This window comes from Dufourea novaeangliae, unplaced genomic scaffold (genome assembly GCF_001272555.1).
Source record: "Dufourea novaeangliae isolate 0120121106 unplaced genomic scaffold, ASM127255v1 scaffold11, whole genome shotgun sequence".
NCBI classification, from domain to species: Eukaryota; Metazoa; Arthropoda; class Insecta; order Hymenoptera; family Halictidae; genus Dufourea; species Dufourea novaeangliae.
In genome coordinates this window covers 2,351,212-2,374,121 of record NW_015373895.1, presented here as the reverse complement: position 1 = coordinate 2,374,121, position 22,910 = coordinate 2,351,212, and the positions used below count along the sequence as shown (strand labels likewise).

Below are 22,910 nucleotides of genomic sequence, written 5' to 3'. Positions count from 1 at the left end.
GTTGGAGTACCCTGAAATGGGAGATTTGTGATGTGATTTGAAACAAGTTTTTCCGTAGCAAAAATGTTTTCTGAGGCTTTGTTAACAAGATATTAACGAAAAACTCGCGCTCTGATTGGTCGGAGTTTTTCGTTAATATCTCGGTAACGAAGCCTCGGATTACATTATTGCTAAGGAAAAACTTGTTTCAATTCACCCCCCGAATGCCCCATTTCCGGGTCGGACAATATTTTTGTTACACCCTGTATATGCTATGTTATGTCATCGCCCTCCAGTCGCTTTCACCCCACTCTCTGCAATGTACGAGCGAGAGAGGAATGACTCCATCACTACTTTTGTCCTTCGGTCTCGCTTCATCCCTACCATAAAACCGCGCAGTCTATTATATGTGCTATGAGTGAAGCGCACTGATCTATACATATTATATTATACACTAGTGTAGATATATAGATATAGTATATAGATCAGTGATATGATGCCTCCCACAGCCGTAGGAGAATGCCCCACCAACAGCCCCATTAGGAAGAGAGCAAAGCTACTCCAGTAAGTCATCTCTTTCTAGTGCCGACTTCATCCTTACCATAAGACTGCGCAGTCTATTATATATGTCTAGTCCTATGCTTCGAAAACTTCGAAACGTCACCACGTCAACTGTGAAACGTAATCAAGAAATGAAAATAATTTTCTAATTAGTAAGATTGTAAAGGAAAAATTGTAACAAAAATCATGATTGAGATAACGGCGAAGTTGATTAGGGGTCCTGTATACTTTTCCGGAGAAATTATAGAATGTTTAGTTACATTCAGTAATCCACTGAATCCAAGTCATCAAATATCTCAGAGTCACAGGTTCGTGTATCAATATGTGATTAATTTATTCCGTGAAAGGTTGAATTTTCGCATATAAATTACAAAATGATTTTAGTGATATCTTTGAAAGTCTGGCATGGGCCAGTGCGCAAGTTCACTGTCAGTGTTCTACGAATAGTAAACTTGTGCTTTCAGAAAAACTGAACACCACAGCTCTATTAGGAGCTATTAATGCAAGTAAGATTGGAAAAACTTTCTACATTACTTTCTGTGGATAACAATATTACTTTACAATTACTTGATTTGTCTTTCATAAGAATTATGTTGTAGACACAACATTCGCACCATGGCAGCAAGACAATGGTCATGTTGTACTTAACACCAAGCCCAAGATTTTGTTTTGTGACTTAAGGTTGTCACCAGGTGAAAGTAAAACATGTAAGTCCCTACATGAAGCATATATCTATTATATAAAATATAGAAATTATATATTTAAGTTTTATAGATATATATCGAGAAACAATTCCAAGTGATGCACCTCCATCTTACAGAGGACATGCAGTGAAATATTCATATAAAATTACAGTTGGAACACAACGAGTTAATACAGCTATAAAGTTACTACGAGTTCCATTCAGGGTACTTTCTTTAAGTGGTAAGATTCTTTCATAAATTTTGTAATAATTCTATTTTTAACACACTATCAGTCAGTCGTCTACAAATAGATGTTTCAAACTCACTGATGTAGATGTTCTCTCACTGATTAGTCTATACTGAAATTTTCATAAACATGAATGCTAATATAAACTAAAAAACTTTGTTTTAATATTATGCACAATTATAAGTGTATAATACTTTTGTAACAGTTTCTCTGTAATAGAAAATGATAATGAATATATGTATGTGGACACTATTAGGTATATGACAAGTTAATGACAATGTTGATAATAGTGACACGGATGTATATTCAAGTGATAGTGATATTAGTTCTCCCAAAACAAGAAAACATATCTTGATTAAAATGTAATTTAAATTATTCAGAATGAGATGAGGAATATAACTTTTAAATCAGTATGTATATATTTTTTTACTGCATCAATTTTTTTAAAAAGGTGTATCTATTTTTGAAATACAAACTTTCGCTGGCAGCAGTCTGCACAAAGAGTCGCCAGTCATACACAGTAGCTGCGCAGAAAATCTCTGACCAATAGTGTATTAATATAACGTCAATATTACAATTTAACAGAACTGCCTGAAGTAACTGCGTGCAATGACAGTGTCGATTTAAGTCCAAATAACCCATTCATGGAAACACAACACAGGGAAACTCCTTTAGATGTTGCACTGCAAACTCTCCAGGTTTGTCTTGAATAAAAAATCTCTCGTAACCTGGCGCATACAATATTAATTATTGTTTTTGTTTTGCATGTGTATAGAATTTGACTGCTAGACGTAGTCCAAATTTTTACAACATCACGAATGGACGCGGACGTGTTGTACGGTTCTGCCTCTTCAAAAATTCTTATAAACTTGGAGAAGACATAGTTGGCACATTCGATTTTGCAAATGCTACAGTGTCGTGTGCACAGGTCTCGGTTGCATTGCAATCGGAAGAACATATTTCAGAAGCGTACAGGCGAGGAAAAACTGCGGTTCCAACATTAGTCAGTTATAACAAACATCATGAGATGTGCATGGGTTTAAAGTACTCCCATTTAGTTCTCCCTATACCTTTACACGTAACACCAGATTTCACCACTGATTTAATGACACTACAGTGGAGATTACATTTTGAGTTTGTCACTACTTCTAAGCTAATAGATATCCCTAATGAAAGTACTATTAATTGGCAAGGACCACTGACTTTGGACGTTGAAACAATGATTTGGGATTTACCTGTTCACATTCATCCAACAACAACACCACCAAATACTGCACAGCAAACCAAATATAATATAGTGATATAGCAAATTAAGAACTACTACTAATAAGAGACAATGAATGATCGGAATTTAATTATCTAAAATTCTTATATATTTATGTAATTATTTTGTACAAAAAATAATATCATTATATACATTTATGTAAATCTGCATATAAAACTTGTGATAAGGACATTGTAAAATAGTATTTGAACATTTTTGTAAAAATAAAGTCATGTATCTGTCTAGTTACCACCCTGATCCTGCTTAGTGATTCAAGATCATTTGCATTATTAATCAACATTTGTATCATCAATCTGATATAAGTTTTGCAAGTGTTATATTTTACTTCTTGGTGTGTCTTCTTTTATCATGTTTGAAAGCTTTTCTATAAAGACATGAGCTTCTTGGTAATAAGGATTTGTCTTATCCGCAACTCTGTTCATCCAAGCAGTTAAGTGGGGTCTTCCTTCATGCGGATTATATCCAGCTAATCCTACACATAAGTCAAGTTCCTATTGTGTTTTAGTACGTACAGAATTAGAGAAAACTTCATTCAACATTGCACAATTACTTACGGACTTGTTCCACTTCACATGATCCAACAAGATCAGCAATAGAGATATCAGAACCAGCCAGAAAAGGTTTATTTTTTAACCATACATTCTCTAAAAGATTAAGACAGTCGATCATCCTATTTTCATAGTCCATTATGTCTTTAGTTATTGGTTCACCCGTTATTCTGGGTATTAAGTACTAAAATACAAATGCATTTGTATAAATAGTATATTAATTGAATGTACATAATACGATCGAAATGTCTGACTTAAACTTGTACTGAAATATTTTTTGTACCTTCTGATGAAAGTATGAGCCACAGTGGAGCCTGGTATTCAAGTGTTGCCATTCAAGATATTCATCAACTTTTATTTGAGCCTTTGAATCTTTTGGATACCAATGATCAGCCACATTAAATTCTCTACAGAGGTATCTCAAAATTGCAACACTACAAAATGAATATTTTTTATCTTCCTTTCGTTTTATTAAAAACTTTTAATACATAAAGTATACCTTTCAATTATGTTAAAACCATTGTGTTCAATTGCAGGAACTTTTTTAAATGGATTGACTTTCTCATAGTCTGGATTGTGCTGTTCCATTTTTCCCAAATTTATTATTTTTTTCTCAAATGGTATATTGCATGTTTTTACAAATATATACAAAACTCTAGATGGCTGTGATAATAAATCGTAATATAACTTCAAGCTCATGTTTTCAGTAAAAGTAAATTACAACTTGATTCTAAAATAACCAGTCCCCCGATTGTATGCAACCTGTTGGTCTTACTTGTGAAGATAGTACGCCCCACTTTGGAATGACTATAGCGTTTCTGTGTATCATTAAAATAGTTATAGCATACATTTATGTAATTATTCAACAAATTCGTTAGTATCTTAGTTATATAAAAAAATGTTCGTTAATAATATGATGTACAATTGTAAGAACATACGGTGCGAAGGATAAACTTAATATTTAACTGTATTACAAAGTAACCATGTTACTTTAATAACGGTACGCAATATTAAATGTTTCGTATGCCATTAAATTTCACAGAAATTCAGAACTTAATTCAAGATCTATAATCTATAAGTATTATTTTTCTAACTTACAGATTTGTGTTAGAACATTCTCACTTGTTTGTGCCAACTGAATTACTTTACCAATCCGCACAGATGTTAGTATATACATATATAATTATATACAATATCTTGAGTATGATAACGATTATCTGTTTAAGATCGAAGAAATTCGCACCAGAAAAGATGATGGGATTTATCTTTCGGCTTGAAACGACGGCAATGTTCAATTGTGGAATGAGTGATAGATGAGATATCTAATAAGAAAAAACGCGAGAATTGGGGAACAGGAGCTGTTTAAAATAAAGTACAGTATCGTGTAACCCGTGTAACTAACGAAGCAAGTGGAGGCAGCACCCGGAGCGAAAAAATGGCCGACAGCGAGAAGGAGGAGGCTCACAATCTCGTAAGCTATTTGCTTTTGCCTACCGTTTATCTAATCACTTAGGCGACCTCGTCATTTCGCTGTACACGATGATAGTGTACCTTATCTATCGTTTAACTAATCAACTTACACCCGCTCATTTTGTCAGACAACTTCTTCTTGGTTATGTTGTCTTTGATAGATTTTTATTTTGTTTATTATCATGTTTGTATTTATTTACGTCAGAAATTTAATGAACCCGTGTTTTAAAAATTCGTAAGTGACTTTTGTGCGTACTTCGCAATGGGAAGATGAGCTCAGTTATTGTTTGGAATTTCTCTGTCAGTAAGTTTGGAATTAGTCAAATAATTTATGAGACCGAGCCAATGAAACACCAACGACTTAAATTAAGAAATGTATTTCTGAAGCTTAAAGCGATTGAAATTTAATTGTAAAATTGTTCCAGCAAATGGAGTTTGAATGGGTGCTTCATGAAGAAGTTCATTCTTCCTTATCACACCTAAGGAATATTTTAATGGTATGTTGAAAGAACATAATCTTTTGTGGTACTAATAATAAATTAAACATATAATTGCATTATATGTTATACTGTAGGACTGTGCACAAAGATTTCCATTAGCTCTGTTTGGTAATGAACAACATAATAAAACAGATAGATTTGTATTTGCTGCTCCTCATGACCAAGTTAAGTGTGTAGCTGTTTTGACTGGTGATAGTATAACAAATGCGGTAAGTATTAATAATTTACTTAGTCTATAGTTATACAGTCGACTAAGAGAAAAATCTTCTTAGGAAGTTAATTTTAAAGTTCAACGTCAACAAAATATTAATATGAGAACAAGCATACAAAATGAGCATCCATGGAAACTGCAACAAATACAGGATGCTGCAAATCACTTGCAGCAAGCTATTGCTCACATAGACAATGTTGATCGTCATTATCCTTTTAAAACATCAGATGAAGTTATGCACATATTAGGAAATATACTGGGTTGCCTTCAACGTAGTCGTACAAGCTTAATTGTTCCTAGGAAGAAAACTATCGATGATCTCATTAAAAGTCGTAATATGGTAAGTAGATGTATATAGTCATTGATAAACATACAATAAGTGGCTCAAGAGATGGTACAAGCAGGCAGGAGGTGATTCTTTATGCAAAAATACAGCAAAAGTACAGAAGAAAATTTGTTCATCCAAGGCTTAGTTTCCGAAATAATCGAATTTCAAAATCCCTTATAGGCACCCAAAGCTGGGATCATATCAATGTATTCCCTGAAGACCATAGTATACTACATGGTTGAACTCGTCTTGATACCCGCTTTCATATAATGTAAAAAAATATGTAGCATTCCATTTAAAAAAATTAAGCTCACTTTTGTTTCTAGAAAAATATTAAAAATACAAAAACTTTAGATACGCTATCATATTACTAGTAAAATATACTACGACTTCCTGTTTTTCGGTTTTTTTCTAATGTTTACCGTTTAGGGAAAAGACGATGGTACAAATTATCGCAAACACCCTGTATACACAACGTATTTTCAAAATTGATTTTCTCAAAAACTAAGCCTCGCATAAAAAACTTTTATTCTACTCTTTTGATTCATTTTTACACCAGGAATCACTTCTTGTCCGCAAAGCAGGTAGACGATGGTCGCAACGCTTGTCGCGTTTTGGTCCGTCGATACGGTCATCAAACCGTCATAAACGGAGATTCCTGGACAGCTGCACATCGCGTGCAAAGCACTCGCGATCCTCAAGACCAATTCTCATTATATTTTGACGCTGACATCGAGGAATCCAAGAAACAATACATACACCAAACTCCATTTCTTCCAACTTATACTACCATCTCTTGAGCCACCTACACCAACAATAATTTTGCATTTTCCATAAATCACGAGTCGATCCGTTCCAGCAAGCGTCTATACATTCATTTATTCACGTGAACACATTCAACCGTCAAGAAGAATACATCGATCAGTCAGAACACAACCGGTACACACATTCACATATGTACATTGTTAAGTTTATATTAAAGTCTAATTGTGTTACTAAGTTGTGTCAAGCCATTTAAATCACATATCACTACACACCATCACACCATCTTACCAACGAGCTCCGCGGTACTAACTTCTTGCCCTGTAACATAGAGTCAAACTCGTGTTGACAATTTCAAAATCGATTCAGCAAAGAAGAATGTTATTCGGTTTTCTTTGAGTCAAAGTAAAATGCCACGTTGTCGGCATTAATATTTAACTTTTACGGTAAAAATACAGTTGCGATAAGTACAGAATTCCTTTCGTTTCTGGGAAACTATCGACAACAATGTAATCCTGGAGTCTGCAGACGTCAAGAAAATCGTAGGGCAAGGGCTTAATTTACCAACGAGTAATAGAAAATCGCGAGTACGCCGCATCACGCACCCTATATGATTACGAGAATTAATTTTGAATATTGTATTTATTTGCAGAAATCTTTGAATCCAAATCTCCCTGAAAATTTGGCTATAAGTTTTTATATACAAAGTTACAAGCTAGTTCTGGCAGTGTATCAGTTAGAGAATGCACATGGTAGCGTCAAGTATGAGACTCAGCAGGCAGAATGCAGTGTACCTTGGTTAAATGATGCTCTGGTATTGCTCACCATAGCATTGCAGCTTTGTCAGCGGTTAAAGGACAAGGTTAGTGTAAATGATTCTGTTCTAAATTTCCTTGTCTCATTTCAAATGCTTTTCAGATCTGTGTTTTCTCTCAGTATAAAGATTTTACAGTGGGTTCTTGCATTCCCTCTACTACAGGATGGTAACTGGGATACATTGAACTCATTAAACGATTTTTAGCAGAAAAAATGTTATATGTAAATGTAACACAGTATGCCATAGTCAATGCTCTGGTAGCATTTGTGCAGAATTTTAATTTCACAATGAAATTTAATTCCCAATGTGGTAGGGCGTTTGTAGAATTTTTTCTTAAATTTCCAAAATTGTGTAAATGTACTGTAATTTTGATGAATCGGGAATTTTTGTATATCAGTACAAATTCTCCAATTTTCCATTCGTCGATGACACAATGGTTCTAAAAGTATTTTGCCAATGATTGTATGTTTATGAGTATGTAATTATTTTGTTTCTACGGTACTACTTTTTACTCCTGTTTAAAGATCTTCAGTCTAGCAATTAAGGATGTATAACTGTCAATTGTTACTGAATTGAGTAGTGAAATAGTTAAGTAGTATCTTTACTATACTTCCTGTGATCATTCGGAATGTTACAGCAATCGTTTCGTTGTTGGAATTTAACGTTGTATTTGTAGACTAACGTATTTGTAAGTATTTTTAATTACTTCATATAATCAATCATTATTTTAATCATTTTAAACAGTTATTTATTTTAATCACCAAAGAATATTCAGTACATATTGATCTTTATTGTCATGGTATGACGTTCCTTTCATTATACTGTATCTAAATCTACACACAGCATCTTAAATATGTTACTATTAAATATTTTATGTCAACCATAAACTAAAAATTAGTGTAATTATTGTTGATAAATGTAATTATTATTTAGACGTTGACAGCGCTTAGTAAGAACTTAAATATAACTGTGTTGAGTGCATAATAATCATCTTTAGATAACAATGTTACATATGTGTAGTTTTTAAAATTAAAATCAAATAGTCGTTTATGTCGAATTGGATGGGAGGTATATGCGTTTTTGCAACGAAAAGAGAAATGTGTTTTAACCTAATACTCAAGATTCAATACATTCAAGATTTTAATAATTTCTTTTTTTATTTTTTAAAATCGTAGCACTATTATGTAGGGTGTCCTTAAAATCTTGTACAACCGACCAGGTGGTGAATCTTATATGCAAAAATAAATCGAAGGAGAGAACAACATTTTTTTCATTCAAGGCTTCGTTTTCGAGATAATCGGATTTAAAAATCTGCTGGATACGCGTGCGATTGAATAGGACGTTTCGTTTCTACTTATTACCATGACAAATACACGCGTTTCGGATTAATTTTCAAATTCCATTTTCTCGAAAACGAAACTTAAAACGAAGAAAATGTATTTTCTTTTACTTATTTTTTTTCATCATTTAGTTCATCAACCCAACCAGTTGTACCACGATTTTAGGGACACTCTGTATATATATGTATACTTTTTAAAAGATTTTACGTACCACGTATTCCAGTAAAAGTATAGCAATCTTTTCAAAAATTACAAATTTTTTAATAAAAATTTTTAAAAATCAGACAAATTTGTTATTAACTTTTGCATTTTTGAGTTATATAGAAATTACATTTATTTATATTCATATAGTTTAACTACTATAAGTAAATGGGACAGTTTTCATTGTAAGAAAAAAACGTAACAACTTTCCATAAAGTTCGATAAGAAATAATAACAAGCATTCTTTTAGTATTAAGCCTTACAAGTGAAGCAGTTGTGTAGGAGTGTTGGAGATTTGAAAAAGATGAATCTTGCTAATTACAATACTTATACGTGTTTGAAATATTATGATTTTCAAGCACTGTGGTTTAAGGTATTAAAGTGTCTGCAATTCCACTTTATGCATTGTATTTTTCTTGACTCTTATTACTATATCAAGTACTTATGTGTCATATTTTAACGATATTTTAAAAATTAAATCTTATTTATAATTATTTGTTATTTTTAATATCTTAAATAAAATCAACGTGGTACTTAAGTCATTATTATAAAAACTGATTCGGTGAAATGTACCGTTTATTTTGTTAAAGTCTTGTGAAAAGTAATGTATGCCCAAATCAATTACACTTACAATACCTAAGCAAATAACTAAATCGCATGTGTAGTTTCTTCATGTATACGTTGTATTAAAAAACGCAAGAATAATAGTATGCTTATAGGCGATTTTAAATGCCTTGTATTTAGAAACAATAAAACCTTGTAATATTAAAAAATTATACACTACTCTCAGTAGCTGTTCATACAGCTAGTAATATGTATACAATTACTAATATTTATGAAGATTTTTAGACACCAAAAATTATTGATAAGAATTAAATTAAAACAATTTAATTAAGAAGTGTTATTAGTGGAAAATAAAGTAGTCAAGATAGACAATAAGAGGATGTAAATATATTTACATAGTTGTTAAATTATATAATATATAGATAAAAATAAATGCCTTATAATGCTGAAAAATATTTAATCTATAATTTTTTATATTCCTGTGAATTGATGTTCTGAATGGCAATGTCATGCCTTTTGGGGCATTATGTCACCAGGATTGGAACAAATGGAATTTCCCTTTATTGTAAGTACGAAGTTTACAGAATGTGTCAGTGAAATTTCGTTAAAAAATTTATAGAAATAAAACTTTGAATGTGAAAAAATTATAATAGCAAGTTCAAGGTAAAATAACAAACCTAGAACATTTTTTGTATAATAAGTAAATTTCAAGGGTGGTTTTCGACTATCAATGGGTCATTTAGACCGTCACTGTATGATCTGCAATCACGAAACATTTTTTTATTGTCGTGTATATTTAAATGTGTCAATTTTGTGTGACCCGTTAATGAAAAATTTATTTTACCATCCAGTACAATTTTGATTTTGTTAAAGCAAAATAAAAGTTTCTGTGAAACTGGATCTTTTGTTTACATTCGAAAAAATAAAAACTTCATTTATTTATATACAGTTTATTGAATAAAAGTTTCAATGAACGGACTATATTTTATAACTGCCCTTTTTGGAACAAAAAGAGGCATTGTTATTTCAAAGCTATTTATAAAATCTATGGTACAATAATGGACATTGAGCTCATGAAAATTTTATCGATATGTTTGTTACATATCAGTCTTCAAACTTTAGAGGAGAGCAAATCAAAGGTGCGAAAACCATATAACTTTGGAACCGTTCGGTAAGAATTCAGCCAGAAACAATCGCTACCTTCGAACTGGTGAATGGATTTAAAACAAGTCTCTATATGTAGAAAAGTGAACTTTGCATTAACTCCTCTATGTGATCAACTTTATACTGTTTTAAAAATATGAACTTAATAATCATTTTAAAATTATTACGTACGTATATTAAAAACTAGACTACTTAATAAGTGGTTTTAATATACTCTGACTCTGGGGTCCAGACATATAGTCATTTGATTGTAGAAAGTTCAGCAAAAAATAACGCGCCTGCGCACTAATCTGTGTACAAGTAGAGCTTGAATTGTCGTGTTCATAGTTTCGAAGACGTGAATGCGTAGCAATTCGCGCCAGCTCCAGCTGATGACAGCAGACGACGGTGGTGTTTGTGCACATTGTGCATCTGATAAAATTCAAATTAAATTTCCGTCGGAAAAGTTAAGTGATTCGTATCATTGTGTTAATACCACGATTGAATGGGCTACAGTTCACATGGAATGAAAATATAACTTCGATGCTTGTGCAACGAAGCAATTATCGTGAAACGGTTACACTTCTGTAAAATAACGCACAAGTAAAATGGAAGTACTAGATCCTAGTGTCTCGAGAGATGACCAGCCTCTATGCATCAACGACTCATTGGAACAAGGTCTGTCTTTTATTGTTAGATGTTCTGTTCATCTCCGTTGTTTTTCCGCGAAAATATTGTTTCATTAATTTCTCCATCGTTTTTAATACTGTTATCTGTGAACTGTGGAAAGGCATTGTTTGGAAACAAAAGCCTGACAGGGCGACGCACCAGCTCTCCATGGTACTCTCACTTGTCACAATTTTCGGATGCGTTGTTTCCTCTGAATTCAATTTGTTGAAGTTATTTCGAAGTCTAAGACTTTTCTTATCGTTATTTCGTTTGTAAGGACGTCCGTTATGATTATATTCCGAGTCTTTAGTCATCCGTACAGTGCAATACCAAGTTTCGCAATAGATGATGTTATTAAATTTGCAACAGTAGACGCTGAAAATGAGGAAGAATCAAAGATCATATAACGTGATATCAGAGGATGCATTAGGTTAACATAAAATAATCATAGATTTTTGATAGCTTGGTAGTTTGACTTTGTGTAAATAAAAATATCATTGACACTCACAGATAAGAACGATGATGTCAAGTACTTGATGAGTATATCATACTTTCCAGACCTTTTTTTTTGTGTGCATGTTGTATTTAAGAATAGCAAGTATACTTTTGACTGATCAGAAACTCTTAAATTTTAAATGATATGTATGTACCTTAAAATGTAGAATTCATTCTTGTTATGGAGGACAATGTGATTACAAAATTGAATGACAACTAAAGTACTTATGTTTTGGGCATTGGGACAAAAAAGATAACAAGCATAGAACATAAAGAATTTTGAGCTTTATTTAGGATCATATAAACTGTCTAAATTATGCTTAAGTTCAGTGTCTTTACTTTTTTGATTCAATGTCAATGGTTATTTGAATGTAGAAAGAAGCTGCATCATTACAACTATTAACTAAAACTTAGAGTTTTACTGCAACTAAAAGAGTTACATTCACTTACCAGTATTACCTTCTTGAAGGTATAAAACATAAAAACATATATGGTATCCTATAAATTGTGGTACAATGGAAAAACGGATAGTGAAAAAACAAATTGAAAATGTAGAATAAACATTTAACATAAAGTATACAGTTTTGTTTGCAATAAGCATAGCTCTGTTAGATTTATCTATCTACAATTATATAATTTTCTTTTTAGTTTCCTTGCCAGATGCACCATCAGATACAAAATCATGCATAAAAGCAAGATATACACTAGGTTTTCTAGGATTCCTAGGTTTTGCTCTTGTGTATGCCATGAGAGTAAATTTGTCAGTTGCTATTGTATCGATGGTTAATCAGACAGCTGTGCCACACAGTGATGATAACATTACTGATGATTGCCACGAACTGAAGCCCATTAATGGAACATTTATACCGGTAAGTCTTCTGTATTTTTTCTTGTATTCAATACCTCATTTAATTCTTTGGGGTATGCAAAAGTTTCCATCATTTTTACATTGACTGCCTTTCTTAATAATTTATAAATTGTGTAATATTTTTTAATCAAAATATTATTTGCCACTATCTATCACATTTTGCCACCGTTCAAATAGAAGACTGTGAGGAGTCTTTACTTTTAGAGTGAATGAAATCATTGACGAATTGTCGAATTTGTTTGACATTTCCAAATTGCCTGCTAAAAAGACTGTGCTGCATGAAACGAAATAAGTGAAAATCTGTTGGCGCTAGGTACCTGGAAAGTATATATGCTAGGATGTGATAGGACTCACTATTGCAGCTCCATTAACATTTGATGAGTCGCCAGTTGAACGTGGGGCCTAACATGATTGTGTAGCAGAATCCCTTTGTTTCATTTTATCGTGAAATACAGATGTTTTGCAATTAGTTTCTCGTTCAACTATCTCATTGTCAACTGTATAGGTTTACAGTGACAGTCTGACCTAGTTGTAGTAGCTCATAATGTAAAACCCCATGCATATTCTAATAAATACACAAAAGTACCTTGGGACCATGAATGTACAATACAGTAAATTTTCGATGAGTGTTTGAAGGCACTGACAAAGAAGGATGCCAACTGTAACACTGATTTTTTAATGACGTTTAACACATTAATAGAGCTTGGAATTCTGAAGCCAATGATATATGTTTCAGTTGCAAATGGTCATTAGTTCATGGAATATTTCATTTTCAGTGCTGTGACGTACGGCGTTCATTGCGATGTACCCACGACTTTCTGCGATTAGGATTGTCGTAGTAGATTCATTTCTCGTCTCCGATTACAGTTTGGTACAAAAGAATTTATGCTTATACTAATTTAGTACCGAAAGATAAAATGGATGAAATACGGAACCCAATTTTTTTTTCTTGTGAATCTTCTCAATCTAGTGTAACCGTCGACTTACGGTATTCTGATTAACATGGAGTTATCCGAATATTCTTGTTGCAACTCTTCCAAATCATCAGTATACTATCTACATGCGAGCGATGGAAACTTTTGCTTACCTCTTAATAAAACATTTTAATATTTTTTCCTACCAAAATAATACATTTAACTAAAGTTAAAATTTGTATTGTAGCATACTAAACATGTGTAATGATGATACATCTCCGATGTCAACATTAGTTATGACTTTATTATCACGCGCATTACTCACGCAAATTTATCACTCTATGACCTAAGCGCCTTGATGTAACATGCCTAGTACGCCTACATCCTTTTTCTGTATCCTATTGTTCCTTTGTATTCGTTGAATGATTTATAAAGCACATTTCGACATTGTTCCTAATTTTTAAAAAATGAATATGTTTGTTTTTTTAATTATACTTAAACTACTAGAGCGCAGGAGAGTTTGATTGGGACGAAAAAACTCAAGGTGTTATATTGGGAGCTTTCTTCCTTGGCTATGTAATTACAAATGTACCGGGCGGCAGAATGGCGGAGAAATATGGTGGAAAATTAATTTATGGATTAGGAGTATTTTTGACTGCAGTATTAACTGTGATTAGTCCTTTTGCAGCATATATAGGATTAGTACCATTTTTAGCTGTGCGAATAGCTGAAGGATTCACGGAGGTAAATTTTGTCTCCATAGAAAAAGAATGAATTAATTTTGAAACAGACTTATTCAAGTTGTTGTTATTCTGTGAATAGGGTGTAACATTCCCAGCAATGCATAGTATGTTAGCACATTGGGTGCCACCTTTAGAGAGAAGTAAATTCGCTGCTGTGGTATATGCAGGTAATTACTTGTCTTATTTTGAATATGTTTTGTGTTATTCGATTTAAAATATTCATCGTATGTCATATAGGAGCAAACTTTGGAACTGTTATATCGTTACCAATGAGTGGATGGTTGTGTTCGTTAGAACTTTGGGGTGGATGGCCTCTTGCATTTTATTTATTCGGAGGACTTGGTATTGCGTGGTACGCGTTTTGGCTGATATTTGTGTTCGACACACCAGCACAACATACCAAAATCGATCCCCTGGAAAGAGCTTACATCGAAGCTAGCGTGGAAAAGAGAGACGAGGTTTATTTTATAATTTGACCGTACAAGTTCTATATCGACTTTTTCTATTAAACTAAATCTAATTCAATTTATATGATTAAAAAAAAATAGGAGAACGATCCAGGAGTTCCATGGTTATCGGTCTTCACATCATTGCCTATGTGGGCGATAACGATAACACAATGCGGACAGGCATGGGCATTTTATACACTTTTAACCGAGTTACCAACGTACATGGATAAAATTTTGCATTTCGACGTGCAACAGGATGCATTTCTGTCAGCACTGCCTTATCTAAGTTCTTGGTTAGTCGGACTTGGTATCTCAAGTTTCGCGGACGCCCTGCTTGCCCGTCAGCTTTTATCTCCTTTAACGTCGTTCAAGTTATGGAATACGGTGGCTTCGTTAGGACCTAGTCTTAGTTTTATCGGCGCCGTGTGGGCCGGATGTCATCGTATGACTGTAATGATGATGCTGGCTGGCTTAGGATCGCTACAAGGTGCAGTTTTTGCTGGGAACCAAATGAATCATATTGCCTTAGCACCACGGTATGCAGGAACTCTTTATGGATTGTCGAATGCTGCAGCGAATGCTTGTGGATTTTTAGCACCTTACATTATTGGAAGACTGGTTCAAGGACACGTTAGTATAGTAACGTAATTAAACCTACACCTCTGTTTTTATACGATTTTTAATTAACGCGTTGTAGAAAAAAGAAATTAAATTCTTTTATTGCACATTGTTTTGAACTAACATAACTTAAGGGGTCTCCTTATTGTGACGAGTCAAAAATTAGGTGAAATTCAGGAATTTTGTTAGAAAAAATTATGAGATATATGGATGTTGAACTTTTTTCTTGAATTCGTGTACACTAATAGGATAAGCTTAATTTTTTTCATTTGAAAATGTAATACACATTAAAAGTTATTGTAATTTTTCATGACCGCCTAAAAAAAGGTGCCTCCATGGCTTCCATTATATCAGCTGTCTACGTAATCTGAAATCAAAAATTGAGAAAGATTCTTAATCTGTATGATCGTAGCTATCACCCCTGCTAGATAGAATAAAAAATATTGAAAAATAACAAAATGGCGTAGTTTTGCAACAAAGTGCCGATTTTTGCGAAAAAAATCGCTCGTTTTTCAAGTTGCAAAATTCGAATTTTGCAAATATCAACTTCGTTCTTGTATGGGAGAGAACTATGCACCTACTGAACATGCCTACATAAGTCACTCCGTCAGATAGTTTCTGAGATATCGGCAGCCATTTACAAAAATGTCGATTTGAGAAAAACGCGTGTAAAGTTTCGATTTGAACCTGCACGTCGTGGCGCTAATAACTTCCTTATTATTTCGAATCTGGCGAAATCCTTTTGGGATTATGGTTTTAAAATATTAAGCCTTGAGAAAATGTTAAAAAGAAAAAATCGATTTTTTTTTACCCGTCACAGTAGGGAGACCCCTTAACTTTTTAAAAATTTTCTGTACTTAATTTTAATTTTGAGGAAAAATATTTCTACTTATTTTGTAGAAAATTGCTCTCAGTTAAAACAAAATTCTTAATTGATTTATCGTATTATTTTCACTGGTTTTTATAATTTGAAGAGAATCATCAATTTTTTCGTATGCACTATATCTTTGTTTTGCACATTTTTTCTTTACACGGATTTATCGGGAACGTGTCTATCATGTAAAAACAGAATTAAATGTATATTCTTTCTCATGATTGAATGTAAATATATGAATAAACATGGCAACTAACTGCTTCTATTTGATCTTTGCATCTGCCTCGGAGCAACCATGGAGTAAAGGTAGCAGTTGATGACAAAGCATTATTAGACGCGAAATATTTAACATGAGGAGTAATTTATCGACAGACAGAGTCGCGCATAGTTCATTCTAATTCGTTAATAATACACTGACCGTTTCGGTCAGTTGAGCACAAACTTTCCTTTTTAAGTTCGAATTAAATACGATAGTCAATGCTTGTAAACGAAAGAAGTTCAGCTTGACATAAAATTTATTCTGTTGACGTACAGAAAGATTGTTGGATTAACGGATAACTGTAAATTTAGTTTCCACATCAGTATTTGCTATTGTGTTGACAAAGCATCGATCATATACTTTGCATATGACATTCCAACAAAATTATTTACATGACAATATAATTTTTGACAATGTTTGATTTTTTTTATACTTAATGCATTTTTAAGTTAGATTGGAGTAAAAATTAATATTACCTTAAATCTAGAAGACGTAATTTAATTCAGTTTAATCGTGCTACAAAGATGTGCAAATTATTGCAAGTATTTTTATATTTATGTATAAGAACCATTGAGAAATGTATATTCTCGTTTATATGCAGAAGTTTTATATGCACATACAAGCGATCGTTTAAAAACGAATGGCTTACGGTAAAGAGATATAATGTAGAAATGAATTATATTTTTGTTCTTATGACGACAAAGGATGATAAAGATATTTCTTATGCGATCGAAATATCTTTTATGCACAATGTAAATTTTATCTTTACATTTTACACAACAACCAAAAGTATGGTGCATAAATTTTAAACAAAAAGAATTAGTAATACAAATTTCTTCGTAGAAAATTGAAAATGTCGATAAAAGAGACGTATAATAATTATAGTAAAGTATTACTATGTTAATATAATAAATACTTTTATAAAAGCAATTTTTAGACATCAATGAAATCGTTATCCTTTGTACAGGATAGTGATTTTGTAGTTCAAGTAATGTTGTTACTTTGTTTTTACGAAAGAAGGAAAAAAATAAAATATTATATATTGAAGGATAAAAATGCTTCTACTTACACAGAACCTACTCCTTTTATGTGTTTTTTAAAAGCATGCATTAATTACTTCTGATCAAGATCAGAGGAACTGTAACTTAATTGTAAAAATAGATTGTCATAAGCAGTCGTACAAAAAGTATTTAATTAAAAGAGAAGTGTAACTATTTTTGGAAGTGTCAGTTTTCACGTATATTGATGGTTCTTTAATGTACAGACACGTACATATAACATAATGTATTTTAGTAAATTTTGTTAAAAATTAGAGAAATAAATTTGCATCAAATTTCTTTGATAATATTCAAAACTCAATTGTATTTTAAAAATAATATGCAGACGATGTTAGCTTGCGTTTAAGTCTTCCTTTTTCTTGGCCGTAAGCTCAAAGATCATGTCTCTCATGCGGCTCAAATCCGTCAATTCTCCTCTCATCTTCTTCAGACTTTCCTCTCTTTCTGCAATAGCCTGTTCGTAGGTGCGCACTAATTGCGATAATTGTTGTGTTTCTTGCTTAAGTGCAGAAATATCTTTTTGATTCGATTGTATTTCTGTGTCTTTTAATTCTATCACCTATTAGAAATCAAACATACATTAACAGAACTGTTGTAATGACATTTTTATTTCTGCAGACATACCTGATCCTTCTTGTTAAGTTGATCTTGCATTTTGTGAAGAACTTTACTCAGCTCGTGATTCTTATTAACTATTTCCGTGGTTCTGGCATCCGCGTTCGTGCGTTCCGCTTCAAGTTCTTTTATTTTCTTAGTCAATGCTTCCATTCTATTGATACTGCTTTCCAGCTCATGCTTGTATTGCGATATTAATACGTTTTGATGTTCAATGTTCGCAGACTTTTCAGTGACTATCTTTTTCAAACCTTCAATTTCCTGTAAGGAAAATTGCATTAGAATTTCAAATAAACCTTTGTCTGCACTATTACTAACTTTACTATATATTAACCTGTTTCTTAATAGCTACTGCTTTTTTACTTTGCTCTTCTGCATCAGCAAGCTTCACTGTTAATGTAGACTTGACTCCTTCTAAGCATTGCTGCGTATCGAATAACATTTGATGTAGGCGACTTGACTCTGCTACTACTTGCGCAAGTCTGTGCTGTAAACTGATCCCATGATTGTTCGCTGCTTCTAAACTGGATTGCATGGCTCGTTCTGCGTGTCTCATCGCTGCTAACTATAAAAAGAGAATGAGTACAAAATCTATTTTGCATTTAAAATAAAGGAAGCGACGAACAAGCATTATAACTTAATCTTATTTTAAAAATAAAATTAACGAAGGACAAATATAGTCCGCTGTACCTTGTATTCATATAATTCCATTACTGCCGACGTGGTGATGTCGCCGATTTGGTTCGACTCGTAAACTCTTTTCAATTTTGCTAAAAAGGCATCGAGTCGTTCTTCTTGCGCAAAAGAAAAAAGTGGGGCCATTTCGTTATTCGAATTTATGGGCATTTGACTTCCAACAGTGGCTACCACACCAGGAGTACTCTGTACCAATATCAGAGGTTCCAATTGCTTCATACAAAGCGCCACTGCAGAAACACTTGTCACACAAAAACATGGAATACAATTTGCGTGCGATAGTGAACTTGTCTGAAGTTATCATCGACAAAAATTAAACTAATTTGTTCCCCAAGGACATTTCGTTCTAAAGAAGAGATCACAGCACCATAGTTGTCAATTTCAATCATCACTTTTTTTAAGAATCTAGAACGAAAATTAATGCTGTGATCCATCCCCATTAGTAGCAAAAATGCAGTAATTATAATAGCGTTTACATTTTGAAGAATACTTAGAATGTATAGAGATGAAGCTCACCATTCTTGAGGAAATCCTACAGTCGATGTTAACTGTAAAACTTTCTGTTTAACATCTGCATCGCCAGCAAACAATGCATGTGCCATGGTCATTTGTATCTGCCTTTTTCGAAGCAGCTCAGAGTATAGCGTTAACCAGTTGGAATTATTAGCTGCCAAATCAGCTGTTAAAGCTAACCCATGAATGCAGAGATTCGTCATGGGGTTCTGAAACATTTGAGAATTAATTTATATATCCATCAAGAAATGTTATCGTTACGCATAAAAAGGAAAACAATACCTGAATATACTTTCCTGGAAAATCACCAACTGTACATGTTTCAGAATCTAACATTGGGCTTAATAATTTATATATTGTCTGTTCCTTTAAGGACTGCATAACTTTGGTCCTGAGTGCAGGAGTTTTAACCATTTCTTGGAATAGTTGCATTAATTCTGCTAGTCTCATTTCTGTTTCCAAACTCAATTCCTGCATACCCTGAATATCATTGTTTTCGGAATTTATGATTAGCATTAAAACCGAAGCATCTAATTCTGCCAACACTTCACAGGATGTCTTAGTACGTCGTGCATCGATTACGGTGACTCTTATCAAAGTCAATGCTTTAGAACACACCTAATTTGAAAAACACTGTTTATCTGTGTTATGTACTAGTGCATAAAGAAAATAATCTTTTAAAATTATGGCACACCTGTTCTACAGGAACCCACATCATAGCTGTCTTTACGCATAAAGGATACAAAGGTACTAAGGCAGATAATTTTAACTTTACCAATGATGACAGAAATTCCATTATAAGAGTAACACATTCTGGATCTGCATTGTCTTCTAATGTAGTCAATACACTTTCCACGTCTCTACCATATCTGATCAACAAAAAGAAATAAATTAGTATTCCACACAAAGTTCTAGAACATACAATCATTCAATAACTCACTGTGGATATGTAAGTAACACAGAGTGAGAATGTTCATTTTGCCCAACATCGTCGAAAAAGTCTATGATATGTCTTAGTAGCAAAACATCCTTCTGTTTCATTGCAGTGATAAGACTACTGAATGTAACAGTGGCAAAATCCAAAATATACTTTTCTGAGATGTTTGTATTTGTGTGCTCTAATATAATTAAAAGTTTACAGCACTGTACACTGGTGTTAACGCTACAGTGTTGCAATTTTAGCAATGTCCGTATGAAAGCTTTTGTGTCGATCGTTCTCATCAAAGTATACACTGCTGGAAGATTTTTGTAACAAAGATTTACTAATACACCCAACGAAAGAGCAATAATGTTTTCTTCTTTGGACTGCGTCACCCATTCTGTTAATATGGATATTAAATAAGGTAAATGAGCTTCTTGCCAAGAAATTTTTATTCCATATGTCAATTCTTGCAGTAGTTTTAATACACGTATTCTTTTTTCACTTGTTAAATTAGCCTACAACATTTTTAGATGAAAATACACATTTAATTAAATAAGTCTGTCACTAAATTATTATATGTGTAAAATGTATAATACCTCTAACAGTCTTGCCAATATGGGTGCAAATTTGTAAGTATGTATGAGAGCTTGTCTGGCAGCAGCATTGCGACAAGCATTTTGTAAGACATCAACTGCACTCCAAATCAAGGTGGTTCTGGATGCCAGAGTACCCATAAGCTCGTGTAAACTAACATAAAACTCTGCAGCAACACTGGTTCCAGGATCAAATATGTTTGAATCCAATGACACGCTTATTACCTTTTAAAAATATATCTTTCTTGTAAATGGATAATTCATATTTTTAATAATTTTATCTATCTTTCTAAACAACATGAACTAAATATTTCTTACAAGCTGTCTTTACTTATAGCTCATCCAATTATATTTTCTATGACGTTTGTATATCAATAGTTGTATAAATATTAACAGATTTATATTACCTCAGACAATGGGAAATCAATTAAGAAAACTTACACCAAGATTTCGTTGTAACACCGATGCGGTTGTTTCATTCGGATGTTTAGTATATTCTACAACCGCTGATATAAATGTTCTCATTAGCTGATACTTCTCCATTTTATCCAGCTAATGTTTCACGAGTAAACCTGAAATTTTGTCCTTTTTCGCTCGAAGATGACATTAAAATTGAAGATCTCTGGAACCAGAGCTGCTGGAACTAATAGGTAGATCTCTTTCATAAAGTGCAATCCCTGCAATTGACGTATTTATTCTCTCAATGAAAATATGTGTAAAGAATAAAAATATGTTCATATACTGTATGTGTGTAATATAAATTGTTCTTACGGATGCATGACCGTGATCATACATGCGTATCTCTTTGACACGTATAAATATATTCACAAGATTGAGAAATATTGTTTCGCGGAAAACCGGTATTTGGCGGCCATTTCTAAGGTTTAATTTCAAAATAGACCAATCAAGAGAGAAGCAATAGGAATGGTCAAAAACATGTACAGTTGGGAGCAGTGAAGCAGACACGAGGCCATACATGTAAGGGTGTAACAAAAAGTTTGGAGGAACCGGAAATGGGAGACTCGTGAGGTGATTTGAAACATGTTTTCCCTTAGCAACAATGTTATCCGAGGCTTTGTTAACGAGATATTAACGAAAAACCCCAACCAATTAGAGCACGAGTCTGCCGACTGAGTCCTGCGGTAACGCTGGGTACGCGCTGCGATTGGTAAGCATTACAATCTATGAATATATTTTGGATAGCGCCACTGATCTATATACTATATCTATATAGTATATAGATCAGTGCATGGACCTGATATAGTATATAGATCAGGTCCAAGGATCAGTGGGTAGCGCACGTTGTTCACCATAGAGTCTATGGCATAGACATATGTTTATGTTGTTCACAGAGTAAGATACAGAGCAATACAGAGGCGAAACTCTGCGCGGTGTTTTTAATATTCGAGGTAAGGATGTATTTATTTAAATATTAGAAGTCAGTAATGGAAAAGAATTACGTAAAATGTTATTACTTTCTGTGGTTTGTTTAGATCGGCGCTTCGATCGATTCGGAAAGCCCCGAACAGCCCCGAATGCCCCGAATTCCCGGATGGCCTCGAACTTCTGGGCCCAAAGGAGTCTCCCCCCGTAAATCGTAAGAAGATTTGATTGGTGTCATCACACGACAGCCGACGAGGAGTGTAATGTGGTGTAATGTGTGAGGGCGTACTTATGTGAGGACAATGAACACCTGATTTCAAAATCGGCAACGGTATTGTTCTGCGAGGAAAGACAGTACGTTGTAAGCCTTGCGAAGAATAGGCGTACGAGAAACATGTTACGATTATTGCTACGATTTGCTTTGCGTTACCGTTTTCTTCTTTTACCTTTATCATCTTAATTTTATATTATTCTTACATTTATTTTCCTTTTGTCCTTCCCCTATAAATTATATTCCATTTGTTATTAATATTTTTGTGTAATTTCTCATATAGAAAATTACATGAATCATAAATCTGTGATTCCGAGCATTCACTTTATTC

General features: G+C 33.3%; 5 protein-coding genes across 5 annotated transcripts; 3 read left to right on the top strand and 2 right to left on the bottom strand.

Moving 5' to 3' along the window:
* Window positions 1-665: 665 nt before the first annotated feature.
* Window positions 666-2,832, top strand: LOC107190888 (RAB6A-GEF complex partner protein 2). The gene is made up of 6 exons (XM_015579778.1): window positions 666-848; window positions 925-1,046; window positions 1,140-1,247; window positions 1,315-1,464; window positions 2,056-2,168; window positions 2,246-2,832. Exons 1-6 carry the CDS (start codon window positions 727-729, stop codon window positions 2,774-2,776), a joined length of 1,146 nt encoding a protein of 381 aa, XP_015435264.1. The 5' UTR covers window positions 666-726; the 3' UTR covers window positions 2,777-2,832.
* Window positions 2,833-3,069: 237 nt separating this feature from the next.
* Window positions 3,070-4,011, bottom strand: LOC107190363 (glutathione S-transferase theta-1-like). The gene is made up of 4 exons (XM_015579161.1): window positions 3,803-4,011; window positions 3,587-3,737; window positions 3,310-3,487; window positions 3,070-3,227 (listed from the first exon to the last, which is right to left on the bottom strand). Exons 1-4 carry the CDS (start codon window positions 4,000-4,002, stop codon window positions 3,070-3,072), a joined length of 687 nt encoding a protein of 228 aa, XP_015434647.1. The 5' UTR covers window positions 4,003-4,011.
* Window positions 4,012-4,730: 719 nt separating this feature from the next.
* LOC107190353 (protein rogdi) lies at window positions 4,731-7,561 on the top strand. Its single transcript, XM_015579150.1, has 6 exons — window positions 4,731-4,774; window positions 5,199-5,270; window positions 5,348-5,482; window positions 5,546-5,824; window positions 7,227-7,436; window positions 7,493-7,561. Exons 1-6 carry the CDS (start codon window positions 4,739-4,741, stop codon window positions 7,559-7,561), a joined length of 801 nt encoding a protein of 266 aa, XP_015434636.1. The 5' UTR covers window positions 4,731-4,738.
* A 4,995-nt stretch (window positions 7,562-12,556) lies between these two features.
* On the top strand, window positions 12,557-15,412 carry LOC107190030 (sialin-like). The gene is made up of 6 exons (XM_015578749.1): window positions 12,557-12,672; window positions 14,093-14,329; window positions 14,408-14,495; window positions 14,566-14,786; window positions 14,877-15,070; window positions 15,253-15,412. Exons 1-6 carry the CDS (start codon window positions 12,583-12,585, stop codon window positions 15,410-15,412), a joined length of 990 nt encoding a protein of 329 aa, XP_015434235.1. The 5' UTR covers window positions 12,557-12,582.
* Window positions 15,413-17,861: 2,449 nt separating this feature from the next.
* Window positions 17,862-21,625, bottom strand: LOC107190749. The gene is made up of 10 exons (XM_015579621.1): window positions 21,367-21,625; window positions 20,929-21,150; window positions 20,351-20,847; window positions 20,105-20,279; window positions 19,693-20,028; window positions 19,414-19,619; window positions 18,892-19,138; window positions 18,536-18,766; window positions 18,211-18,462; window positions 17,862-18,145 (listed from the first exon to the last, which is right to left on the bottom strand). The coding sequence occupies exons 1-10, from the start codon at window positions 21,466-21,468 to the stop codon at window positions 17,918-17,920; spliced, it is 2,496 nt and encodes an 831-aa protein (XP_015435107.1). The 5' UTR covers window positions 21,469-21,625; the 3' UTR covers window positions 17,862-17,917.
* Between the last annotated feature and the right edge of the window lie 1,285 nt (window positions 21,626-22,910).